The sequence below is a fragment of the Panthera pardus genome, unplaced genomic scaffold, assembly GCF_024362965.1.
Source record: "Panthera pardus isolate Hobbes unplaced genomic scaffold, ASM2436296v1 HiC_scaffold_16, whole genome shotgun sequence".
NCBI lineage: Eukaryota > Metazoa > Chordata > Mammalia > Carnivora > Felidae > Panthera > Panthera pardus.
In genome coordinates this window covers 14,547,679-14,569,138 of record NW_026526721.1, presented here as the reverse complement: position 1 = coordinate 14,569,138, position 21,460 = coordinate 14,547,679, and the positions used below count along the sequence as shown (strand labels likewise).

The 21,460-nt window shown below is 39.2% G+C and overlaps 4 protein-coding genes across 4 annotated transcripts; 2 read left to right on the top strand and 2 right to left on the bottom strand.

Annotated features, from left to right (window-relative positions):
- On the bottom strand, positions 1-483 carry LOC109260466 (keratin-associated protein 13-1-like). Its single transcript, XM_019438699.2, has one exon. It carries the CDS (start codon positions 430-432, stop codon positions 1-3), a length of 432 nt encoding a protein of 143 aa, XP_019294244.2. The 5' UTR covers positions 433-483.
- Positions 484-5,952: 5,469 nt separating this feature from the next.
- Positions 5,953-6,498, top strand: LOC109260484 (keratin-associated protein 13-1-like). Its single transcript, XM_019438716.2, has one exon. The coding sequence runs from the start codon at positions 6,004-6,006 to the stop codon at positions 6,496-6,498; it is 495 nt and encodes a 164-aa protein (XP_019294261.2). The 5' UTR covers positions 5,953-6,003.
- Positions 6,499-12,997: 6,499 nt separating this feature from the next.
- On the bottom strand, positions 12,998-13,901 carry LOC109260468 (keratin-associated protein 13-1-like). The gene has a single exon (XM_019438701.2). It carries the CDS (start codon positions 13,842-13,844, stop codon positions 13,338-13,340), a length of 507 nt encoding a protein of 168 aa, XP_019294246.1. The 5' UTR covers positions 13,845-13,901; the 3' UTR covers positions 12,998-13,337.
- Positions 13,902-17,302: 3,401 nt separating this feature from the next.
- Positions 17,303-18,131, top strand: LOC109260469 (keratin-associated protein 15-1). The gene has a single exon (XM_019438702.2). The coding sequence runs from the start codon at positions 17,372-17,374 to the stop codon at positions 17,822-17,824; it is 453 nt and encodes a 150-aa protein (XP_019294247.1). The 5' UTR covers positions 17,303-17,371; the 3' UTR covers positions 17,825-18,131.
- Positions 18,132-21,460: the final 3,329 nt, after the last annotated feature.

Sequence of the window (21,460 nt, the reverse complement as noted above, 5' to 3'; positions counted from 1 at the left end):
TCAAAGGAAAATAGATTGGCGACAGAAACTGGATCCATAGCTCAGGGAAGGGAAACCACAGACTCTATAACCCAGAGGTCTGAAGCCCTGGGATCCATAGCCCAGTGAGTAGCAGCTTCTGGACCCAAAGCCCACAGACCCAGGGTAAGCAGTCCAGCAGGGGCTGCAGAACGTGGAGGTCCTCGGGAGGGAGCAGGACGTCTGGCAGGGGCTGGACACCACGCAGGACGTCCGGCAGCTGGTGGGCTCACAGCAGGTCTCCTGACAGCCGCTGTCGAGGGAGGAGCCCAGCTGGCAGGTGCTGGGAGAGCAGAGGTCAGTGCGGTAGACCAGGTTGCTGGGGTAGGAAGAGCCACAGGAGAAGCTTGGGTAGCGCAGGTAGCCCCCAAGGGAACGGGAGGAGAAGTTTCCAGAGCAGCAGCTGTAGGACATGTTGAAGGGAGATGTGAGTTCACCTGAGTTACGGTGAGAAGGCTCTGAGGTTGAATGTCACCTCCTAGACTGGGGCATTTATATACCCTCAGCAGCAGGTGTGGTGGCCTACATGGTCATCCTTTACGTATTTGTGCGTCTTCATTTACATATGTGTAACTCGGAAATCTCTGTAATTGCAGCTGGATAGTCTCCCACATCTTGTATTTATGGGTGCTATAATTTTGGTGTTACAGCCAAAGCCAATGAACTGCTCCTATGTCAGAAATACCGTGACCATTTGACATTAATGATCATCCCATCTAAGCCAGGAAAGCCTTTCCTTTCCTCTTGTCAGAATCAGAATCTTCAGGTATTTTGTTTCCAGCAATAATGGGCACATACTTTTCTCAAATGGTAGGGAATAAAATATAACTATTTTCCTTCTTTGTCAATTGATCAGAGGCATAGTTTTGGCTTTAATAGGAACATAGTAAATACTGACCTTACTTGTCACCATGTTTTCTCATTTTCCAAAATTATTGTCCATCTATATCCACATTCTCTTACACAATATGTCTCAGATCCAATGGAAGGGGGAAAAGATGCCAGCCAATCATTGACTGTTAAAGGCACAGAGAGAAGCCTGGACATTTATTTGGAGACATGGCTACAGTGAGGGACAGTACCAAAACAGAATTGCAAGTGGAGATCAGTGGGGGCCTTTAGGAGGAGAATCAAAGAACTAAGCAATATTTAAATGAGGGAAGAAAATAATTGGGTTTTAGATTCCATATATCTGATATGAAGCCTGTAGTCCTAATAGATTCTCATCCATACGTGTATCAGCCCTGAGAATTTCCTTCTCAGATCCTCAACTGCAGGAGGCTTAGTTGACTAAGGGCCCCATTGTGCTATGATACAGCAGAGATATTAGAGAAACTAGGTCCTAGGACACATGGGATGTCTCTGATTCCAGTTATGAGCAAAGTACACTATTAACCTATGTTACATATGCCTCTTAGACTCTTTTCTCTGTTTTCATTCTTTTTATGACTTTATGCTTTAGCTTGGGAATTTCTTTCTACCCCATCTCCCAATTAATTCATTTTCTGTTCCGCTTTGTTCCCTCTCCTGATAAAACATATCAGTTAAGTTTTATAAATCAGATATATTGTAAATTTCCAATATTTCAATGAGGTTCTGTTGTGTGGTTTTTAGTTTTCTGCCAAAATTCTCAATCTTACCTTTACTTCTTTAAACGTAATCATTCCTTAATAATACCTTCCTATTTCCTATTGTTAAATTCTTCTTCACATAATTATTTTAATGTCTGATTTTGAAATGTAGACCATGTATTTCAGATTGTGTTTTCTGGTGTTCTCTTTTGTTTGTCTTTTCTTCTCATATTCCCACAATATTTTGAGAGGTTAATAGATATATATTTGTGAAACACACACACACACACACACACACACACACACACACACACACATCCCAGAATGATGTACCCTCTTCCAGAAAGAATTGACTTATGCTTCAGGCAGGCTTCTAGGATAAGGTCACAGCACCCTGGGTCGTTTTAATCCAATCAGTGGTTGAGATAGTTCATACCTGGGCTTCAGTCCGTATGAAAAAGCTGTTTATTAACAATTCAATTTTACTTCTAGGAATTGGCTCTCCAAGGTCTGGGATATTTGCCATGACCTCAACTCTGGTAGATCCTGAATTCCAATATTATTTCTTAAGCCCAGTGAGTTTATGGAATTCTCTTAGCCTCTCAGTCAGTACTTTCAAAATCAACATACAATTTTAAGCGAATGGCAACTCCAGATGTACGTTCATTTCTTTTGACTTAGTTCTGGCCCATATAGTACCTCTGGGACTCTGGCATACTTAGGTATTTTCTATTCTCATTGAGAGAAAAGTTTCAATATTTTAAGCAACATTAACTTGCTAATTATATGTAATTTTGAAAAATTTTATTTTAATGATACATAGGAATGATTCAAATAAGTGAGTTGCTACAGTGAAGGTGACCATTTAAAAGTCGTGTTATAGTAGTTTCAATGGTAGTAGACGACACCTACCAAATCCAGGAGATTCAAATGCTACCATTGTGAGCGTCCAGCCTTTCTTTCCAACTCTGTCTGCAATTTCCGTACCACATACACACACTTTACCCTGCGTTGCAATATGGCCTAAATTGACCATGTCCCTTCATCCCTGCCTGCTTTTCTCATCCCATTTTATTTTCCCAGATCTTTTCATATTTATTGTATCTAGTGACACCCCATCCCTAGCCAAAGCTGTCGTATCCTGCCTACCTCCCCTGGGTAATCATCTGTACGCTCCAAAGTGTACTGATTACTGGGGTAGCTACAAAACTCTACCCGAGGATTTGTTTCACTCCATAAGGGCTTGGTGAGCCCTGTGCAGGGAATTCTCCACTAAGATTGAATTCCAGTCGTCCTGGCTTGGTAACTCGCCTGCATTGCTTTCCTTCCATTGTCTACCACACTTCGCACTCCCCTGCAGGTAATTACCAGATCGACTCCCAGAGGAACAACTTGCATTTGAATCCATGTTCTCAGCCATTGCTTCTGGATAATTTATAGAAAAAGAAAAAAAACACATATTTGGATACCTCACTGATATGCTTATTGAGAAGTCTTCAATGTTGCTCTGCTGTATAAAATTTAAATTAAATGATCCCTAGGGAGAAATACCAAGAATATATTACAGACAGAAATGTGCTTGATAACTGCATGTAACACATATAAGAAAAGCAGCCATGACATCTTTGTCTAATGAACATACTTTCAAGAATGCAGAATTCAAATGCTTCTAAACTATCTTGGAAAATAACCATACATTTTATGGCTATAATTGATAATACATAGTGAGTCGAGAGAATCTTTAATTAAGAAGTATGGGTTTTTGCTTATTGAACTTCTAACCTAAAAAATTAGTAAAAGAAGCATCCCTAGCATGTTAGTGACTGGTCACTTGAAGAACAGCAAGTCGGTGCCAAACGTTGTAACTCTCAACTACGGATGAGATTCTGTTGGAAACATGCCTCAAATACGAAATCCATTTTATTCAGAGTTTCATGATGGGACTCTGCTATCAAAAGATCAGAAGCCACTACAGGTACAGCCCCGAGTGATAAATTTTATGTGAAGTATCACAATTTTTAATTGCTGATAAATAAATCAGTTCAAAAAAATGTGGAAGTCTATGCTATATAAAACAAACAATATAATCTCTGGGTCCAAGGTTAAGGAATTAGCCCAAGGTTGGGGAATTGACAAATCTTTTTGAAAATTATATTAGCTTAATGTGGATGAAGATTTAGAGATTTAGAGGCAAAAGGATGAGAAGAATACCTCTTGTTAAGAAGGATATTTGAACAAGGAACCAAGAGTAACTGAAGACAAATTCATTAACTTTTGCAATTTGCCTAATACATCTATGCTCCCTTTTAACCCACAAGTTTTATCTTCAAGATTATTTTGCTTTTTTCCAGCTTTATTGAAGTACACGAGACAAATAAGCTATATGTATTTAAGGTGTATGATGTGATATTTAGATATAAGTCTACCTTGTGAATGATTATCGAAATCAAACAATTTTTGATTTTTTGCCATTCCACATGGTTACAATTTTTGTGCATGTGGTTAAAACACTTGAGAATATCTTTCTTAGCAAATTTTAACTATATTAACATGGTATTTGTATTATTAGTAACTACAGGTACCATGTTGTACATTAGATCCTCAGAATGTATTCATCCCACATAACTAAAACCTTGTACTCTTTGACCAACACTAAGATAATTTTAAAGAGTTTTGTTTAAAAGGAGAAAAAATTGGGAAGTAATAGTACCCACAGTACTGTATCAGTAGGATACTTTGCCCATTTGCTGACGCACAGAGCAAGGAGAAATTCCAATTTTGAAGGACGGAAAATCAAGGACTCACCAAGTAGCTGTTTGAATTGAGGTCATTTACTTCTCTACTCAGTCCTCTTCCTTCTAGAAGGTCTAGATGATGCTACTTTTAAAATGGGTACAAATTATTGAGAAAATTCAATAGTTGTTATCATTACCGTTGTGAGTGTATTAGAGTTTTATTAGAAAGTAAAATAAGAAAATATTGACATCAACCACGATACTACATTCTCCCGGGTCTAAAATATTATTTCCCTGGTTTCATTTTATTTATTTATTTTTTAACTGACATTATTTTAACATGGAACTTAGAAAGCAGTTGGTTATACTCTAAGAATACAATAGATTATCAAACTTAAAAAACACTTTCAATTTCTAGTTCAACAATGGCAAAAAAGAACAAAACAAGAAAGAAAAAAGGAGATAATCAAACTTAACACAGAAAAAACAAGAGTGGAAAGTGGCGGGGGCACAGATTGAGTTGGAGACAGAGAGGGACAGAGACAGAGACAAAGAGAGAGATATTCATGTACCCTGAGGAAAAGGGACTGAAAAGAAACATTTAGGCAAGAAAACGTAGGGAGGTACCTGGCTGTGCAACTACCAAAATAACATTCAAACCCTGTGCCGTAAAAAGCTAAGACATTCTGAGATGGTAGAAGACCTTGATATTTATAAATGAAGATGATAAAAAAGGATAGCACATCAAAATTCATAAGGTACACTACTGTTGAAAGTTTTTGAGTATAAAGACATCAGGGTGTAACAGATCATCATTTAAGAATGCGCTAGAAAAAAGGCTAAACTCCCTAAGCTTATATGGTTCACTTTCCGCTGTTCCTTGCCCTCACCATAGTGGTGTGTTTTTCTTGACTGCCTGGAGAGGGACTTAGATTGATCCTCCCCGGGGTTGTTTCAACGGCACCCTTTTGTTGTCACCCCATCTTTAGGTATGTGGCAAGGTGTCCATCAATGTCTGGTCATCTCTCTCGGTCTTTGTTTTACGTCTTTTGTCTCTCTTCATTGGACAAGAGACGCAGTGGGTAACTAGTGCTTGGTGCATCTCTCTCCATTGTTGGCATAACGAATCACCACCAAGTAATTTTGGAGCATGGGAATGAATGGTGACAAGGGGGATCTTTCAAGGAAGGCTCCATCTAGGTAGAAACTGTGCCCCCGATCCATGCACCAGAAAAAAAAAAAATTGATGTGTCTCATTCCCCACTCTTAGGAGGAAGGTATCCATCAACAAAACCAGATGTTGATACACAAGAAGCAGATGCAGGAAGCACAAGCCCGAGGAAAATCTCTCCTGGCTCTGGTGCTTTCCTCATCATGATGGGATGATCATTAATGTCATACAGTCACGATATTTCTGACCTAGGAGCAGTTCATTGGCTTTGGCTGTAACACCAAAATTATAGCACCCATAAATACAAGATGTGGGAGACTATCCAACTGCAATTACAGAGATTTCCGAGTTACACATATGTAAATGAAGACTCACAAATACGTAAAGGATGACCATGTAGGCCACCACACCTGCTGCTGAGGGTATATAAATGCCCCAGTCTAGGAGGTGACATTCAACCTCAGAGCCTTCTCACCGTAACTCAGGTGAACTCACATCTCCCTTCAACATGTCCTACAGCTGCTGCTCTGGAAACTTCTCCTCCCGTTCCCTTGGGGGCTACCTGCGCTACCCAAGCTTCTCCTGTGGCTCTTCCTACCCCAGCAACCTGGTCTACCGCACTGACCTCTGCTCTCCCAGCACCTGCCAGCTGGGCTCCTCCCTCGACAGTGGCTGTCAGGAGATCTGCTGTGAGCCCACCAGCTGCCGGACGTCCTGCGTGGTGTCCAGCCCCTGCCAGACGTCCTGCTCCCTCCCGAGGACCTCCACGTTCTGCAGCCCCTGCTGGACTGCTTACCCTGGGTCTGTGGGCTTTGGGTCCAGAAGCTGCTACTCACTGGGCTATGGATCCCAGGGCTTCAGACCCCTGGGTTATAGAGTCCATTGCTTCCCTCTGCTGGCCTATGGATCCAGATTCTGCCGCCCTACCTACTTTACCTCGAGGAGCTGTCAATCCTGTTACAGGCCAACCTGTGAATCTGGCTTCTATACGTCAACTTGTTGAGGGTCCAGATGCTTCTGAGGATTGATGTCAAAGTCTCTACTTGGCACAGCCATCATTTTCATTTCCACCAATTACTACTAATCTTTTATTCCTAAATCATCAGTTTCTTGCATCATGGACTTCTGGCTGACTCTGAACTTAATGCGTATTCTCAAATTAAGTTCTAAATTCTGTACTAGTAATTGAATACATGCTTCATTGAAATGCAATTGAAAATGAAAATTTTAATCTAATAAATGTATGTAATCTGGCACTCAAATATATTGTTCATCTTCTTTTTATTATTATTATTTGCTTGTAGTTGTTTGTATTTTATGGATTTGGGAGATTTAGATGAATATCAATATGACTCTGAAACCAAGTTTGTGAACTTACCACATGATAGATTTGAGCACATTTCTGTTGACATTGGATATGTTTCCTGTTGGGGGTAGTCATTTCCTGGAGGTCTATATTGTACGTGTCTCACTGTCAGTGACATTTGCCTAAGAATAAAGGACATGCGTTTTTGCTGATAAAGGAACACAAAGAAATTGGTGCATAAACTAGAAATGCAGACAACAAGAATACGATGTAATTTATAAGGTGAGGCTACACATCATCAGACACATATCTCAAAGTCTAGAATCTGAGTGTGGATTTTCAGCAGAAAAAAAAAATGAGCTCCCAGGTCAGGTGCTATGTATGCTCTCTGTTGGTTAGCATAAGTGCCAGGGTCTCTGCCTGCCACAGGTGAAGTGTTCCCGAGCCTTGCCTATAAACATGTGTAAGATTCACAGTGATCTTAGATGGGTAGTAACTGGGTTAAGGAAGTGTGGATAACCTCCTAATGCTTCTCCAAGGTTCAACCTGAATCAGGCAAAGAGAAACACACCCAAGCAATGTTGAACAAGCGTTTATGTTTATGAGGCTTAACTTCAATCTCTGTCTCCCCAAAATAAGCTGAAGTCAGAAACCTGGGTGCAGGTGGTTTACTTGGCACAAGATCCCAGGGAGCAGGTTTGGAAGATCATGGAAGGTGAAAGAATCAGAGAGGAAAATCTCATTAAGGGACATATTTTTAGTTGTTATTACAGTGGGCAGTGGGGACCCAATCTTCCTGGGGCTTTTTAGAAATGTATAGAATGACTCTTGGAATTGTCTACGCCGGGATCTGATCGATAGGTGGAAGCATTTATTCAATAGCTCCCATCTCTACCATTGGTTCGAGATTGTCCCAGATGTGTGTTAACTTCCTAGAACTTTATTCATTGTGCAAAGAAGGATTCACCGTGAGCTCCATTTGTTTTCCTGGCTGTAACCTCAGAGAAGCCCAGGTCAAGAACGAAAGATGTGCTGTGTTCGGCAGGGGAGGAACTGTCTGGGCAAAGAGGGTTGAAGTCTGCATGAAATTGTTCACCATATCTGTGCCTGGATCCGAGCGAGAGAATGAGGATATAATGGAGGACACGAGAGGTATCAGATATACCACTTCCATTTAATGTTCAAACATCCCTGTGAGAAAGATAAACATTGTCTTATAGACCTTTCCAGAGATAAGGGAATAAAAACTCCAAAGGATTAGAAGCTTGCTGAAGTTTATAAATCAAAGATCTAGCAGAATTTGATCTCCTGAAGCTATTTTATTGTTCTTTTCTGATTTTTTTTAATATGCAACCCCTTATTTCAACAGAGTACCTCTGTACCTCACCTCAGTACCTCTTGTGCTACAGAAATTGTTTTATATGTACAGACTTCAACTCCTATGGCATCTTGTTTCATTAGCCTCATGAGCGATATGCATAATAAAGAGTAAAACTGAAAATAAATTTAGAGTTTAGAAGAAGAACCTGTGGGAAGGATGAGCTAATTTCTTTTAAAAATATGTGTATTAACTATAATACCTAATAATACACTGAGAGAGAAATATTTGATTTCCTCTCAGGAAGATATCGCTAGAAATCCTGAGTGCTCTGACAATTCAGTTTAATTACCATTATTAGTGTCACATCATGATATGATGTTCCCTTCCTCAATACCCAACGCTATGAACACTTAAATAGTTAAAAAAGAACAAAAAAATAAGCTCCCTTACATCTCACTTGGTATATTCAAGTTCAATACCAGCAGCTAAAAACTGGAGATAATTAGCTTCTTGTTGAAAATTAGGGGCGCCTGGGTGGCTCAGTGGGTTAAACGTCCGACTTCAGCTCAGGTCATGATCTCGCGGTCCGTGATCTCGAGCCCCGCGTCGGGCTCTGTGCTGACAGCTCAGAGCCTGGAGCCTGTTTCAGATTCTGTGTCTCCCTCTCTTTCTCTCTGACCCTCCCCCATTCATGCTCTGTCTCTCTCTGTCTCAAAAATAAATAAACATTAAAAAAAAATTAAAAAAAAAGAAAATTAAAAAGATAAAATAAATAAGAAGAGGAAGATAATTCTTATGCAACTTGACAGATTTCTTATCTTCCCTTCAAATTCCCCAACGCAAATCCTGTCACCCCCTAGAAACTTTTCTCTGAAATTAAAAAAAATAAAATCACCAAACTCTTGTGACATCTCCCAGATACTGTAAACTGTATTCCCATCTTGGTGAGTCAGGTTGAAGGAGACAATCTGAGAAAAATCACGGGAAAGTCCTTGAGTAGAGAAAACTATATTATAGATGCAGAAATAGCATAGGTGTAGGAAAAAAAAAAAAGATTTAGAATCCAGCATGGCAGAGTACTTAACCCAAGCAAGAAACAAAAGAAAATTCTTTGTGTGTGCTTTGTCATGTAAAAATAACATACTAATAACCTTAAAACCAGCAACACAAAAGCACAAAGATAATTAATAATACAACAGAGGTTACAGATGAGGTGAGGAAAAGCATTGATTGCCGAACTAACCTGCTGTGGGTACATATGTGACTGCTTTTAAAGTTTTTAAACTACTGCTTCCAGTTTGATTAGCAAGAAACTGAAGCTTTTTTGGATACAATTAGGAGTCATTTGTTTACAGTACTTACAACTATTGCTTCTCCAAAGGAATCTTACTCATCTTTGCCATGATGTTGCCCTTCACCATATTTGTATTTTTTATTATTACTGAGGCAACAACCAATGATTTTAGCTTCAGGGTTGAATTTTTTTTTTTTTAATTTTTTTTAAGTTTATTTATTGTTGAGACAGAGAAAGACAGAGCATGAACGGGGGAGAGTCAGAGAGAGAGGGAGACACAGAATCAGAAGCAGACTCCAGGCTCTGAGCCATCAGCCCAGAGCCCGACGTGGGGCTCAAACTCACAGACCGCGAGATCTTGACCTGAGGTGAAGTCGGACGCTTAACCGACTGAGCCACCCAGGCGCCCCAGGGTTGAACTCTTTAAATGGCTTCACATTAACATGGTCAAATAGAGCATCATGAATTTTCGATAGCTTTACATCCTTGGTTTCTTCACATGGTGTTGGGAGAACATTTTACTCTCACTCTTCAGGTTCTTCGGCTGGTCTAATAATTAAATTGATATGAAACAAATGAACAAGAGTAAAACAAACACAACTCTAATGGAAGAGCACATCAACAGCTATTGCTTTTGCGTGTGTGTTCTTTTCGAATGCACGAGAAAACTTAGGGTTTAACATGCGTGAAGATCATTAGCATAGTTATTCGACCTAAATAAAAATGTATGTATCCGAGTGATATGTTAACACATCTTTTGCAACTGCTAATGATAATCATCTTTGGAAGCATTTGGTGATGCAGATTTGCCAGCAAGAACTCTAATATAGAATGAAAATAGAGTCTTACTCAAGCCCCAATTAGGACAGCTGCCCGGAAAACACAATCTTCACTGGAAAGAAAGTGCTCCTGAGAATGAACAGTCTTTACAGGGTTAGGTACTTTTTTACAATCTTGGACAAGTTCAAAAAAATTATAGATTGACAAATAGGTAGAAATCATGAGTTGTAAAATGAAGGAATGCAGGAAGTAGGAGCAATGATCGATATCTCAAGGACAAGATGGTTTTCCTTAAGGCTCCTCATTCACAAAGTAGGTATACAATGCATTATGGCGGCCATCAATCAGGCTTTTGGTTTGAAAAAAGTTAATGTACAGTCAGGCTGACTTAGAAATAAGTCTAAGATGGCTTCCCTTGTATATCAGGCCTTTAGAGAATTTTTCTCTCCTCACATTATCATAAAAACTACCTTTGGGCACCTGGTTGGCTCAGTAGAAAGAGCATGTGACTCTTGATCTCGGGGTCATGAGTTTGAGTCCCACGTTGGGTGCAGAGATTATTTAAATAAAAATATAAATAAACTTGGAAAAAACTTGTACTTTGAAGTAGCTACGGATGCTTCTTCAGCAAAATTGTCTCTAACTTTTCATGTGGTCAGTGCCATTGCTGACCTCCATAGTGGATAGTAAATAGTTTCAAATTATGGTTCAGATTATATATTGACCGTCAACTGCTTTAATAACAGAAATTCTGTATTTACCTTTTTCATTGCATATGAACTTTTCATTTGAGTAATTGCTCCTGAGAATAAAATTTTGCAAAGTTTAAAGAAGAAAATGTTTCCAAACAAAACTAATAGCTGCAGATTTAACTAATATAATATGCGGTCAAACGACGGCAGCAAGGGCATGTAAATTATTCTTTATATGTGGTGTGGCAGCCTCAAGTGCATGCTCATATTTCATATACAGCTAATCAGTAATTCTCAAATTTCTCACTAACTCCACCCACTGGTAACACGATATATTGTATTACAGGTTGTGCACCATCAAGAGAGCCAAAGCAGTCTGACCAGGTTAGAAAAACAAATGACCCTCCACCAAGATTTGAATGTGTGAGCTGTCCTACCATTTGTATCGGAGTGTAATTGTTTCTCAGCGATCCCTTGGCACACTGTCTTCGAAAGAAAAACAATAATCCGATTTTATTCAAAAAGGGTGAACAACGGAAGGATAAGAAAAGGCTTGTCTTCTTTCCGATTTAACATTGGTTAAAGCAAAGACTCTGTTCACTGTATATGCATCTTATACCCTACTAGATGAAAGCATGACCAAAGTAAAGTGGAGGCCTCTCAAACCTATCTCACTTATGTTAATTCAATGATCACTCATAAGTAAAAACTCTAAGACCATGAAAAAATGAGACTGGATGCTAAGCCAGACAGAATAAACCAAGACATACGGTTACCCTGTGGGTAAGAATTTAGCTCTCTGTGCCTTCAGTAACATTGCCCTTGACTGAGAGGGTAAAAATCTGGGACAGAGGTGCTGATTCGAAGGTTGTCATCTGCCCGGATGTTTGGCTGAATGCTGAAACAGAATATTTGCATTGGCTTTGGGTTTTGTTTTGTCCTTGGTGTTTTCCAATGAGTGTTATCAACCAAACAACCGCAAAGCAGGAGCATGTTGGGACTTCACCAAACTTACAGGACTGACTCTGCTGTGCTTACCTACTAATAAATATTGGAATGTGTTAGATATTTAATTTAGAGACTTGGTCTTTTTTTCCCATTATTATTAAAATTTTATTTTAATTCCATTGTAGTTAACACACAGTGCTATATTAGTTTCAGATGTACAATGTAGTGATTCAACACTTGAGACTTGATTTCTTCTATGTCAGCAGAATGGGGTTAATGGAAGCCTCACCAAATCTAATTCACTAACGTCTAACTTACTACTGGAGAACTTCAGTCCACTTTCTCTTATATTTTAGGATACAGTTATTAGAGTAATCTTCTTTCTAAAATTATGTAGTATGTTTAATATCCTTTACAATTTATAATTATTCTGCATAAAAACATTGAAATTTCTCACTCCATACAGAACAAAAGGCCACAATTGTTTGTTTTCTTAAAAATATATGTCTAGGGGCACCTGGGTGGCTCAGTCAGTTGAGAGTCCGACTTCGACTCAGGTCATGATCTCACGGTCTGTGGGTTCGAGCCCCGCGTCGGGCTTTGTGCTGACAGCTCAGAGCCTGGAGCCTGCTTCAGATCCTGTGTCTCCCTCTCTCTCTGCCCCTCCCTCATTCTCACTTTGTCTCACTCTGTCTCTCAAAAATAAATAAATGTAAAAAAATTTTCAATAAAAAATATATGCCTAGATTTTATCATGTGAAGATATGGAGTAGACATTAAAGATGAAATCATTTCTTTCAAACCAAAAAGACAGTTGATGATTTGACTTAAAAAAATGTTTATTTATTTATTTTGACAGAGAGAGAGAGAGCATGAGAGAAGGCGAGGGGCAGAGAGAGAGGGAGAGAGAATCCCAAGCAGGCTCTGCACTCTCTGCATAGAGCCTGACATGGGGCTGGAACTCACACCCTGTGAGACCATGACCCAAGCTGAAATCAAGAGTCTGATGCTTACTCAAGCCATCCAGGTGCCCTGATGACTTTACTGGCTAAAATAAAAAAAATTTTAAATGGTAAACACAAATATCAGAAATATCCATTCAGATGTTTAAAAGTAGTTTTGAAGACACAGAGTAAACAAATAATATGAAAATCTTATATGTGAAGGTCATATAATATATTTTTATTTAAACTTATATTTTTCCATTTTGTAAAATTTGAAACAAATGCACTAGAAGAAATAACTAGTTGATATTAAGAAAGAAACATGCCTCAGTACTACATCTATATAACTACAAGAAAACTGCTTCAACATCTTTCTTCAATGAATGTATTTTCCAATTACTGGAACTCAAGTTATTTCTAATCCATAATAGGTAACAGTATAAGTCAAATTTGTAAGCTAATGATAGGACAGGAGATCAATAGGTCGCATGGATCTTGATATAGTAGTTATTGCGTTAAATTTCTAGACATAGGAGGTATTATGTTCAACCATAAGATTAGTAGAAGCCAGATCCACAGGTTGGTTGGTAAAAAGCAGACTGGCAACTTCTAGAAGAGAAGGACATTGGACGATAAAAGCTCGATCTACAACTCAGGGATGAAAAAGCATTGGGACCACACCCCATTGATTGGAAACCACTGGATCCAAAGCCCAGAAAGGGAGAGCCATAACCAAAAGATTGAAAGCCATTGGAGCCAAAGTCCAGAGACCCAGAATACATTGTCTGGCAGGGGCTGTAGAACATGGAGGTCCTTGGTCGGTAGCAGGACGTCTGGCAGGGGCTGGACACCAGGTAGGATGTCCGGAAGCCGGTGGGGTCACAGCAGGTCTCCTGACAACCACTGTAGAGAGAGGAGCCCAGCTGGCACCTGCTGGGAGAGTGGAGATTAGTGCTGAAGAACAGGTTGTTGGGGTAGAGAGATCCACAGGAAGATCCTGGGTAGCGCAGGAACCCCCCAAGGGACTGAGAGGAGATGTTTCCAGAGCAGCAGTTGTGGGACATGGTGACAGGAGATGTGCTTTACAGCAAGATTCTGAGTTTGAATGTCACATCTTGGACTGGGGCATTTATATACCCTTATCATTGGGTGTGCCGTTTGCATGACACATAAAAACAGGTTACCTTCTGCTTTTAATTGAATTGAAAAGATCATCATAATCAAACGCATGTAGTTTTTGTGGTTTTACAACTGGAAAGCACAGTAATGTTTGTGGCTTGGAATTCAGGTAATAGCATTGAATCTTCAAAGCTATTAGTCATCTTCCTCTACCAAAGGTCATCCAGCAGATCACTCAGAGAACTGCTTTAGAGGTAGACAGTGTCTGGGAGGAGGAAAGCTGGCTTAATTAAAAATAATTGATACCCCTTTCACAATCTGCCTCAAATTGTTGCCATCTGGATGGCAAAGTTGCTAACTAACTGATCTATTCATAGTCATTTCTTTTAAACAAAAACATACATTGATTGTTGCCAAGCAAGTTTCCTTAATGAATGGTGCCATCAGGAAGCACCAATGGTAATATGCAAGATGTATGAGGATTTTTTAAAAGTCAGATCTCAATTTGAATGGCTTCAGTGAAATATTAACCGAGATACCCTTATTTCAGGGAATTGAGGAATTCAGGGTTTGCTTAAAGTGTATGAAAACTAGTAAGAGTCAATCTTGGGGGCGCCTGGGTGGTTCAGTCAGTTGAATGTCGGACTCTTGATTTCAGCTCAGGTCATGATCTCACAGTTCATAGGATCGAGCCCTGTGTCAGGCTCTGCAGTGACAGCATGGAGCCTGCTTGGGATTCTCTCTCTCTCTCTCTCTCTCTCTCTCTCTCTCTCTCTCTCTGTCTCTCTGTCCTCCCCCACCTGCTCCCTCTCTCTCTTTCTAAATAAACTTAAATATATATATATATATATATATATATATATGTATATATCAATCTTAGTTTTTCTTTCTTGTGTGTGTATGTGTGTGTTTACTGTGGTATAAATTAAATATTATAAATTGCTTTATGCTATTTTGGAATGTTAGAGGTGATTCATCTAGGATTGCTGAAAAAGCATTAAAAAACCAAAACGTGGCAAAAATGCCCAATGTATTTCTATCTTTAATCAGAAGTAGTGTTGATCATTAAAAAAAAAACAAAACTCCCCAGACTCTGGAAAATGTTCTTGTTCTAAAGAAAGTTTATAAGGTAATTGCCTTGAAGTATTGGACCAAAGGAGCCATCTTAAGGAGATTCTTCCTTGCCTCAGAAAGCAACATACATCACTTTGACTTAAATTGTTTTCAGGTGTTTCTGACAAGCATTACAAAATTTCTAAAATAATGGTCATATTTTTTCTTGTTCTATGACTCATATTCCACCTCAATGTAGTAGGGTAATGAAGATTGATACCTTGAGGAAGTAGAGAGATTGAGAAAGTTTATCTTCCTGTGGCTTCTGTGCTGTTTGATTTGTTCATTTCACCGTAGAGCATTTCCTTTCCACTTCTGAACAAAAGTGTTGGAGTGCAAAAACCTCCATTTTGTGGAGGTAAGAATGTAAAAAAAAATCCCTAATACCTGACTTATAGAATATTCTTCCACAGAAATAGCTTATATAAGAGCAGATGACATCCAAACAAGCAAGCAAATTCGATTTAGGTGAGTTGAATACACGGATGTTTTGGTGTTCCATATTTTTGTTTTTGTTTTTATTTTTGTTTTTGAGACAGAGAGAGAAAGATTGTCAGCAGGGGAGAGGGGCAGATGGAGAGAGAGAATCTTAAGAAGTCTCCACGCTCAGCATAGGGCCTGCCACAAGGCTCATTCTCACAACTCTGGGATCATGACCTGAGCTGAAATCAAGAGTTGGATGCTCAACTGACTGAGTCACCCAGGCACCCCAATGTTCAGTATTTTATACACAAATAAAATAGGAAGGTTTGGAATATAGTAGAATGCTTTCTGCTATTCATAATTAAGAAGCCTAATAAATAAGATTTGCTTATTTTAGAAAGAGGACAAACTATGTTGGGTAATATATGAAACATTCTTGAAAACCAATTCATCTACTCAAAAAGTTCAGACCCATGAAGTCTACAATTTGGAAGGGAGTTTAACAATTATCTCCAGTCCTCTACCAGGTTGGAATCCCATTGACAACATCCTGATAAGCTATTCCCAGTGCCCTCAAGATGGAAATCTCATTACCTACAACAGTGGCTTGTCTTAGATTTTTAGCTGAATCTTACATTAAAGCTTCCACCTAGTAATCTCAGTTCTTTCTAGAATGAGTCTCAGCTCATTTCCACTGGACAACATTTCAATTTTTGAAGATGGGCATCCTAGGAGGTTTGCCCATTCCCACAGGATATTTTAAGCCATTTCCTGTAACCATGCACTACTCCACTTGCAGTCAATGATGACCTTGGCCGGAGAGTCTAGAAAGATACTAATGATACTAATTCTCTGGGCAGAATCAAAGGCATTCATTCTGAATTTCACATTATCGTCTTTTCTGATTTCCCCCACCCCATTTCAATTTATAAAAGTCATTTGTAACTATGAATTCTTCAAACATTTGTTATTTCTTTGAAGTCTACATAGCGTAGACACTTTCCTAATTTCTTGATTTCCTTTACCTTCTATGGTAAAATTCCCACCCTATGAGAGGAAACTGTGAGACTAAAAGACCCATTTTTTTTTATGTGTAGTGCTTATTCTCTCGTTTTCAATCACATCAACACCACCAAAAAATTACTTAAACTTTATAGGGATGAAGAGTTTTTGACAATTTATCGGTGACTCTAACAGGAAGCAAGTCAACTTCAGGGCAAGGATTCCCCGACTTCAGTATTTTTACAATGTAATCTTCAAAGTACTCCTGCAGATATTAGACCCTCTGTTTTTAAATCAAATACTTATACACACAAAAGCAGCTTGGGCACTTGTGTTGTAGGAAAACCAAAATCCAAATGTGTAGGATATTCATTCAGCTTTTCCATCAATTAGGAGTGCATAGGGGTTTATTTCTTCTATAAGGGCCACAAGATTTGGGAGAGGGAACAGAGAGTACGGATTTTGTTGTTGTTGTTGTTCTCAATTGGGTTCCTAAACTTGGAACAAAATAAATATCCCCTCCAGCCTACAAAGCACTTTTTTGAGAACTTTAAACATGGCAAATTTCTGACTGTGTTACCCATTCGATACAATATCTTGAGGGGTAGATGAATAAAACACCAATCTTAAAGGGACACTTACCATACAATTACATTCATCCACCCAGACCAGGTGAATGAGAGGTGACATTTTTACCTCATGAACAATCGCTTTGAAAAACTAATGAGATTCTTTCATTTAAAAGTCTTTGTTCATAAAAAAGGGCTTTGATGGTTAATGGATTTCATTTTGACTGGAGCCTAATTAAGCATTCTTATTAAAAAGGGCACATGCTACTACCCCATTGCTAGGGTATATAATAAGGTTCCAGTAGAAGGTAACAGTCACACTCACCAAACCTCTCTGCAACTCAGCTGAACTCAGAACCCCCAACATGCACTACAACCGCAGTTCTGGAAGCTTCTCCTCCAGCTCTCTTGGAGGTTACCTGGGGCACCCCGTTTCCACCTATGACTCTTTCTACCCCAGCAATGCAGTCTACTCTCCCAGCACCTGCCAGCTGGGCTCCTCTCTCTTTGGTGGCTGCCAGGAGACCTACTGTGAGCCCACCAGCTGCTGGACATCCTGTACTGGGGCCAGATCCTACCAGACATCTTGCTTCCGTCCAAAGAATTCCATCTTCTTTGGACCCTGCCAAACAAATTACACTGGATCTCTGGGATGTGGAAACATTGGCCTTGGGTCTTTTGGTTATGGGAGCGCTGGTTTCCAATCTCTGGGCTGTGGGTCCAGCTTCTGTCGTCCAACTTATTTTTCTTCCAGGAGTTGCCAGTCAACTTGTAACCAACCAGCTTTTAGCTCTCGCTTTTTTAGGTCAGCTTACTGAATATCCCCCATTATCTCACGGTTATGTTTGTACCTTATGAAATGTTAACATGCAGCTTGTCCAATATCTGCAATCACCGACCATCTCCTTCAGCAGGACTTGCCGTCACAGTCCTCCCAGAAGTATGTGATTCACTGTGGACAAAGTGACCTTTTTTTCTAAATCAGACATATGAGATATATGTTGAAGTTTCATTCTTATGTCAATGCCCAGAATCCCTTCTGTTACTTTCTTTCTAAGATTTTTCTCTTATTGTTATCTTAGAATTTTTTCACTTAAATTTCAAATAGAATTGGCATTTAAACAATTTTTAACGTTTATTTATTTTTGAGAGAGAGAGAGACAGAGTGTGAGCCGAGGAGGTACAGAGAGAGAGGATGACACAGAGCTCGAAGCAGGCTCAGGCTCTGAGCTGTCAGCACAGAGCCCGATGCGGGACTCGAACTCACAGACTCATGGACCATGAGATCACGACCCGAGCCGAAGTCAGCTGCCCAACCGACTGAGCCACCCAGGCATCCCTAGAATTGGCATTTAAAATAAACTTTTTTTCTACCATGAATTATGGCATTCCATTTTTTTTATTCATATGGTACATGTATTGAATGCATCACGCACCTTTGACTATCTTCATTAGGAAAGCATCTTTTTGTTTTGTTTTGTATTATCTGTTTCATATGACATAAGTTACTCAATAGGAAATAAGAAATTTAAAGCACAATTCAAATACATGTCATATATTGCATGTTAAAAGGTTTATTTCCCCTGGTAGGTGGATTTGTTCATCTGATTGCTTTAGAGAATTATTTTAGTTAGGCATTCGTTGGAAAAATATTTATTGATTTCTGATTATAGACCAGACATTGTTCTGAACAAAGGCCTAAATTCCCTGCCTTCATGAAGTTCACACACATACAATTCTAACTCACCATCATGTAGCAAGTGCAGTAATAGAGACAAAAAAATTTAAGTTTCAATAGTAATAAAACAAAAATGATTTCAAAAAACATGAGTAAATCACACAAAACTCATTACTGACAATCCAAAGAGTAAGTTACCACTTCATATAAAAAAATAAACAAATCTTGGGGTGTCTGGGTGGCTCAGTCAGTTAAGCGTCTGACTTCGGCTCAGGTCATGATCTCACAGTTCAGAGCCTAGAGCCTGCTTCAGATTCTGTGTCTTCTTCTCTCTCTGCCCCTACCTGGCTCATGCTCTATCTCTCTCTCAAAAACAAAAATTAACATTAAAAAATTAAAAAAAATAAATAAACAAACCTGGTTGCTGATCCAATGTGTTAGCTGTAGTCCTTTGATAAATAGATGCCAAATAGGGTTTGCTCTAAAAGGGATTTATTGGTGGGGCGCCTAGCTGGCTCAGTTAAGCATCCGACTCTTGATTTCAGCTCAGGTCATGATCTCACAGTTTGTGAAATGGAGTCCCAAGTCAGGCTCTGTGCTGACAGCATGGAGTCTGCTTGGGATCCTCTCTCTCCTCTTTCACTGCCCCTACCCCCCTCTCAAAAAAAATAATAATAATAAACATTAAACAAAATTAACTACCATGGTCTCTATTTTCTTGAAAATATGGGCTGACAGTACCTATCTCCTAAAATATATAGTTTAAATTCGTGCCCAAGACTTTAAGCAAGATTAAATTAAAATTTTACTTATAAAGAATCTTCCTCTCAGTTTATAAAATTATGTTCATAGTTTTTTAAGATCATTTTCTCAGATACTCATGTCTAATTTGTAAGAGAGATTTCTAGCAGTTTTGTGATGGCTCACTGGAATATTGAAACCTCTTAATACACATTTATGTGTATTCATAGGAATAATTTCCTTTCTGCTAAAGATCACCCCACACTCTCCAGCATAGTACTACTAAAAACACAACTCAGGCCTAGCTCTGCACGTGAAACATATTAGAGCAGAGGGCAACGTTCGGAGAATTTATTTTCCACGATAATCGTTAATCTGTTTGCCCATCTTGTGCTATTTCGCATCATCATATTTCTCACATTTGCTGTATTCGCTTACTTTGTCATGATCCACCCCCCCCCCCTTTGGTCATGCCCTTCTCTTATCATTCTCTACCTTTTTGCTTTGTTTCTTGCACTTTAACCAAGCATTTACTGTCTCCGTGGTTTCCAGGGCTCTTGGCACTATTCACATTTGGGTTGGATCTTTCTTTGTTAGGATAGAGCTGTCTTGTGCGTCCTAAGATGTTTAGCAGCATCCCTGGCCTCTTCCACTAGATGCCAGTAGCACTGCCTCCCCCACCTTCCCCACACACACCATACTTCTGTTGTGGCAATTGCATATGTCTCCAGACCTTGCCAATTGTCCTCTGGAGGCAAAGTTATTCTTTTGTTTGGAACCTCTGATTTAGATGGGTATTTGGGACGTGAGCTGCTTGGGATAGTTCTTAACGGTGAACACTGGACCTATCACCCAATTGGGATGGAGATAGGACAGTGAAAATACAATATTGTATTGCTCCCTGCATGAATAAAGTATTACGGGTGAGGACTACTGAATAAATGCATGGATATTTCATAAATCTAAAATAATGTTGAGCTACTCACTTGGTAAATATTATTCCACTGTTGCAGATGAATGTGGTAATTGTGATGATGTTTATAATTTCAATGACTGGTTCAACCGCAATTAGAGGGGGGAAATGGCACTTTTTGTGATGAACTTCTCGGTTCCAGAACATCTAAGTTGTCTGTTAGGATCACACCCGTTCTTTGATCATCCTAGACCTAGAAGAAATAGCAAGACTTAGATTACCTTTTTACTTTCTTTCAGGTAATTAAGACCAATTGAGACCAATTTCTGGTTTATGGACTCTGCTTTAATACCTTTGGGTATTCTGAGAGCATTCTTCAGTTGGTCTGACCCATTATGCACACTACACACACACACACACACACACACACACACACACACACACAAAACAAAACAAAACACCTTCAATTCTTTTAGTATCTACCAGAAGTGATGGAGCTGATCATAAGCTACATTTCTTCATTTTGAAGCTTTGAAGCTGGTACCACGAGCTTTACTCTCTAAGTATCTCGACACCTCATTTCAGTTCATCATATGGGCACTTTACTGTCTATGAACTTCTTCAGGTGTGTCTACCAAATATTTCATGCTAACAAGCATCTACTCAAAGGGATTCATATTTCAAATACAAGAAGACAAGCTCATTAAATAAATATTTATTTGTCCCTGCTATATGCCAGGGTTTATGCTAGGTCTTGGAGGGTGCAAGTTTAAGCAACAGTGTAATGGAATTGACACGCAGCTATCAACAACATTACAAACTAACTATAACTGTAGTTAGACTGACATAATCTCATGAGAAAAGAAGTGAAGATCGGAGGACTTTTTCCAGAAATGTAAAGCTCAGGTTGGGACTTAGAGGATAATGCATTTGGACAGGCAGAGCAAAATCACAGGAAAGAAAATAGGACAAGTTCAACATGCAAAGCACTTGTTTGAGGAAGTTCAAGGGCCCTCCTTTTCCCTTTGCAAGTGGAAAAGAGCTTGAACCAGAAAGGTTATCTGGCCATGGATATCATGGTAACAAATTTATATTATGCTGCATAAGGAATTGGAGAACACT

Bases quoted from the DNA above. Each gene is read 5' to 3' on its own strand.
- LOC109260468 (XM_019438701.2), bottom strand. From the start codon at position 13,844: ATGTCCCACAACTGCTGCTCTGGAAACATCTCCTCTCAGTCCCTTGGG.
- LOC109260466 (XM_019438699.2), bottom strand. From the start codon at position 432: ATGTCCTACAGCTGCTGCTCTGGAAACTTCTCCTCCCGTTCCCTTGGG.
- LOC109260469 (XM_019438702.2), top strand. From the start codon at position 17,372: ATGCACTACAACCGCAGTTCTGGAAGCTTCTCCTCCAGCTCTCTTGGA.
- LOC109260484 (XM_019438716.2), top strand. From the start codon at position 6,004: ATGTCCTACAGCTGCTGCTCTGGAAACTTCTCCTCCCGTTCCCTTGGG.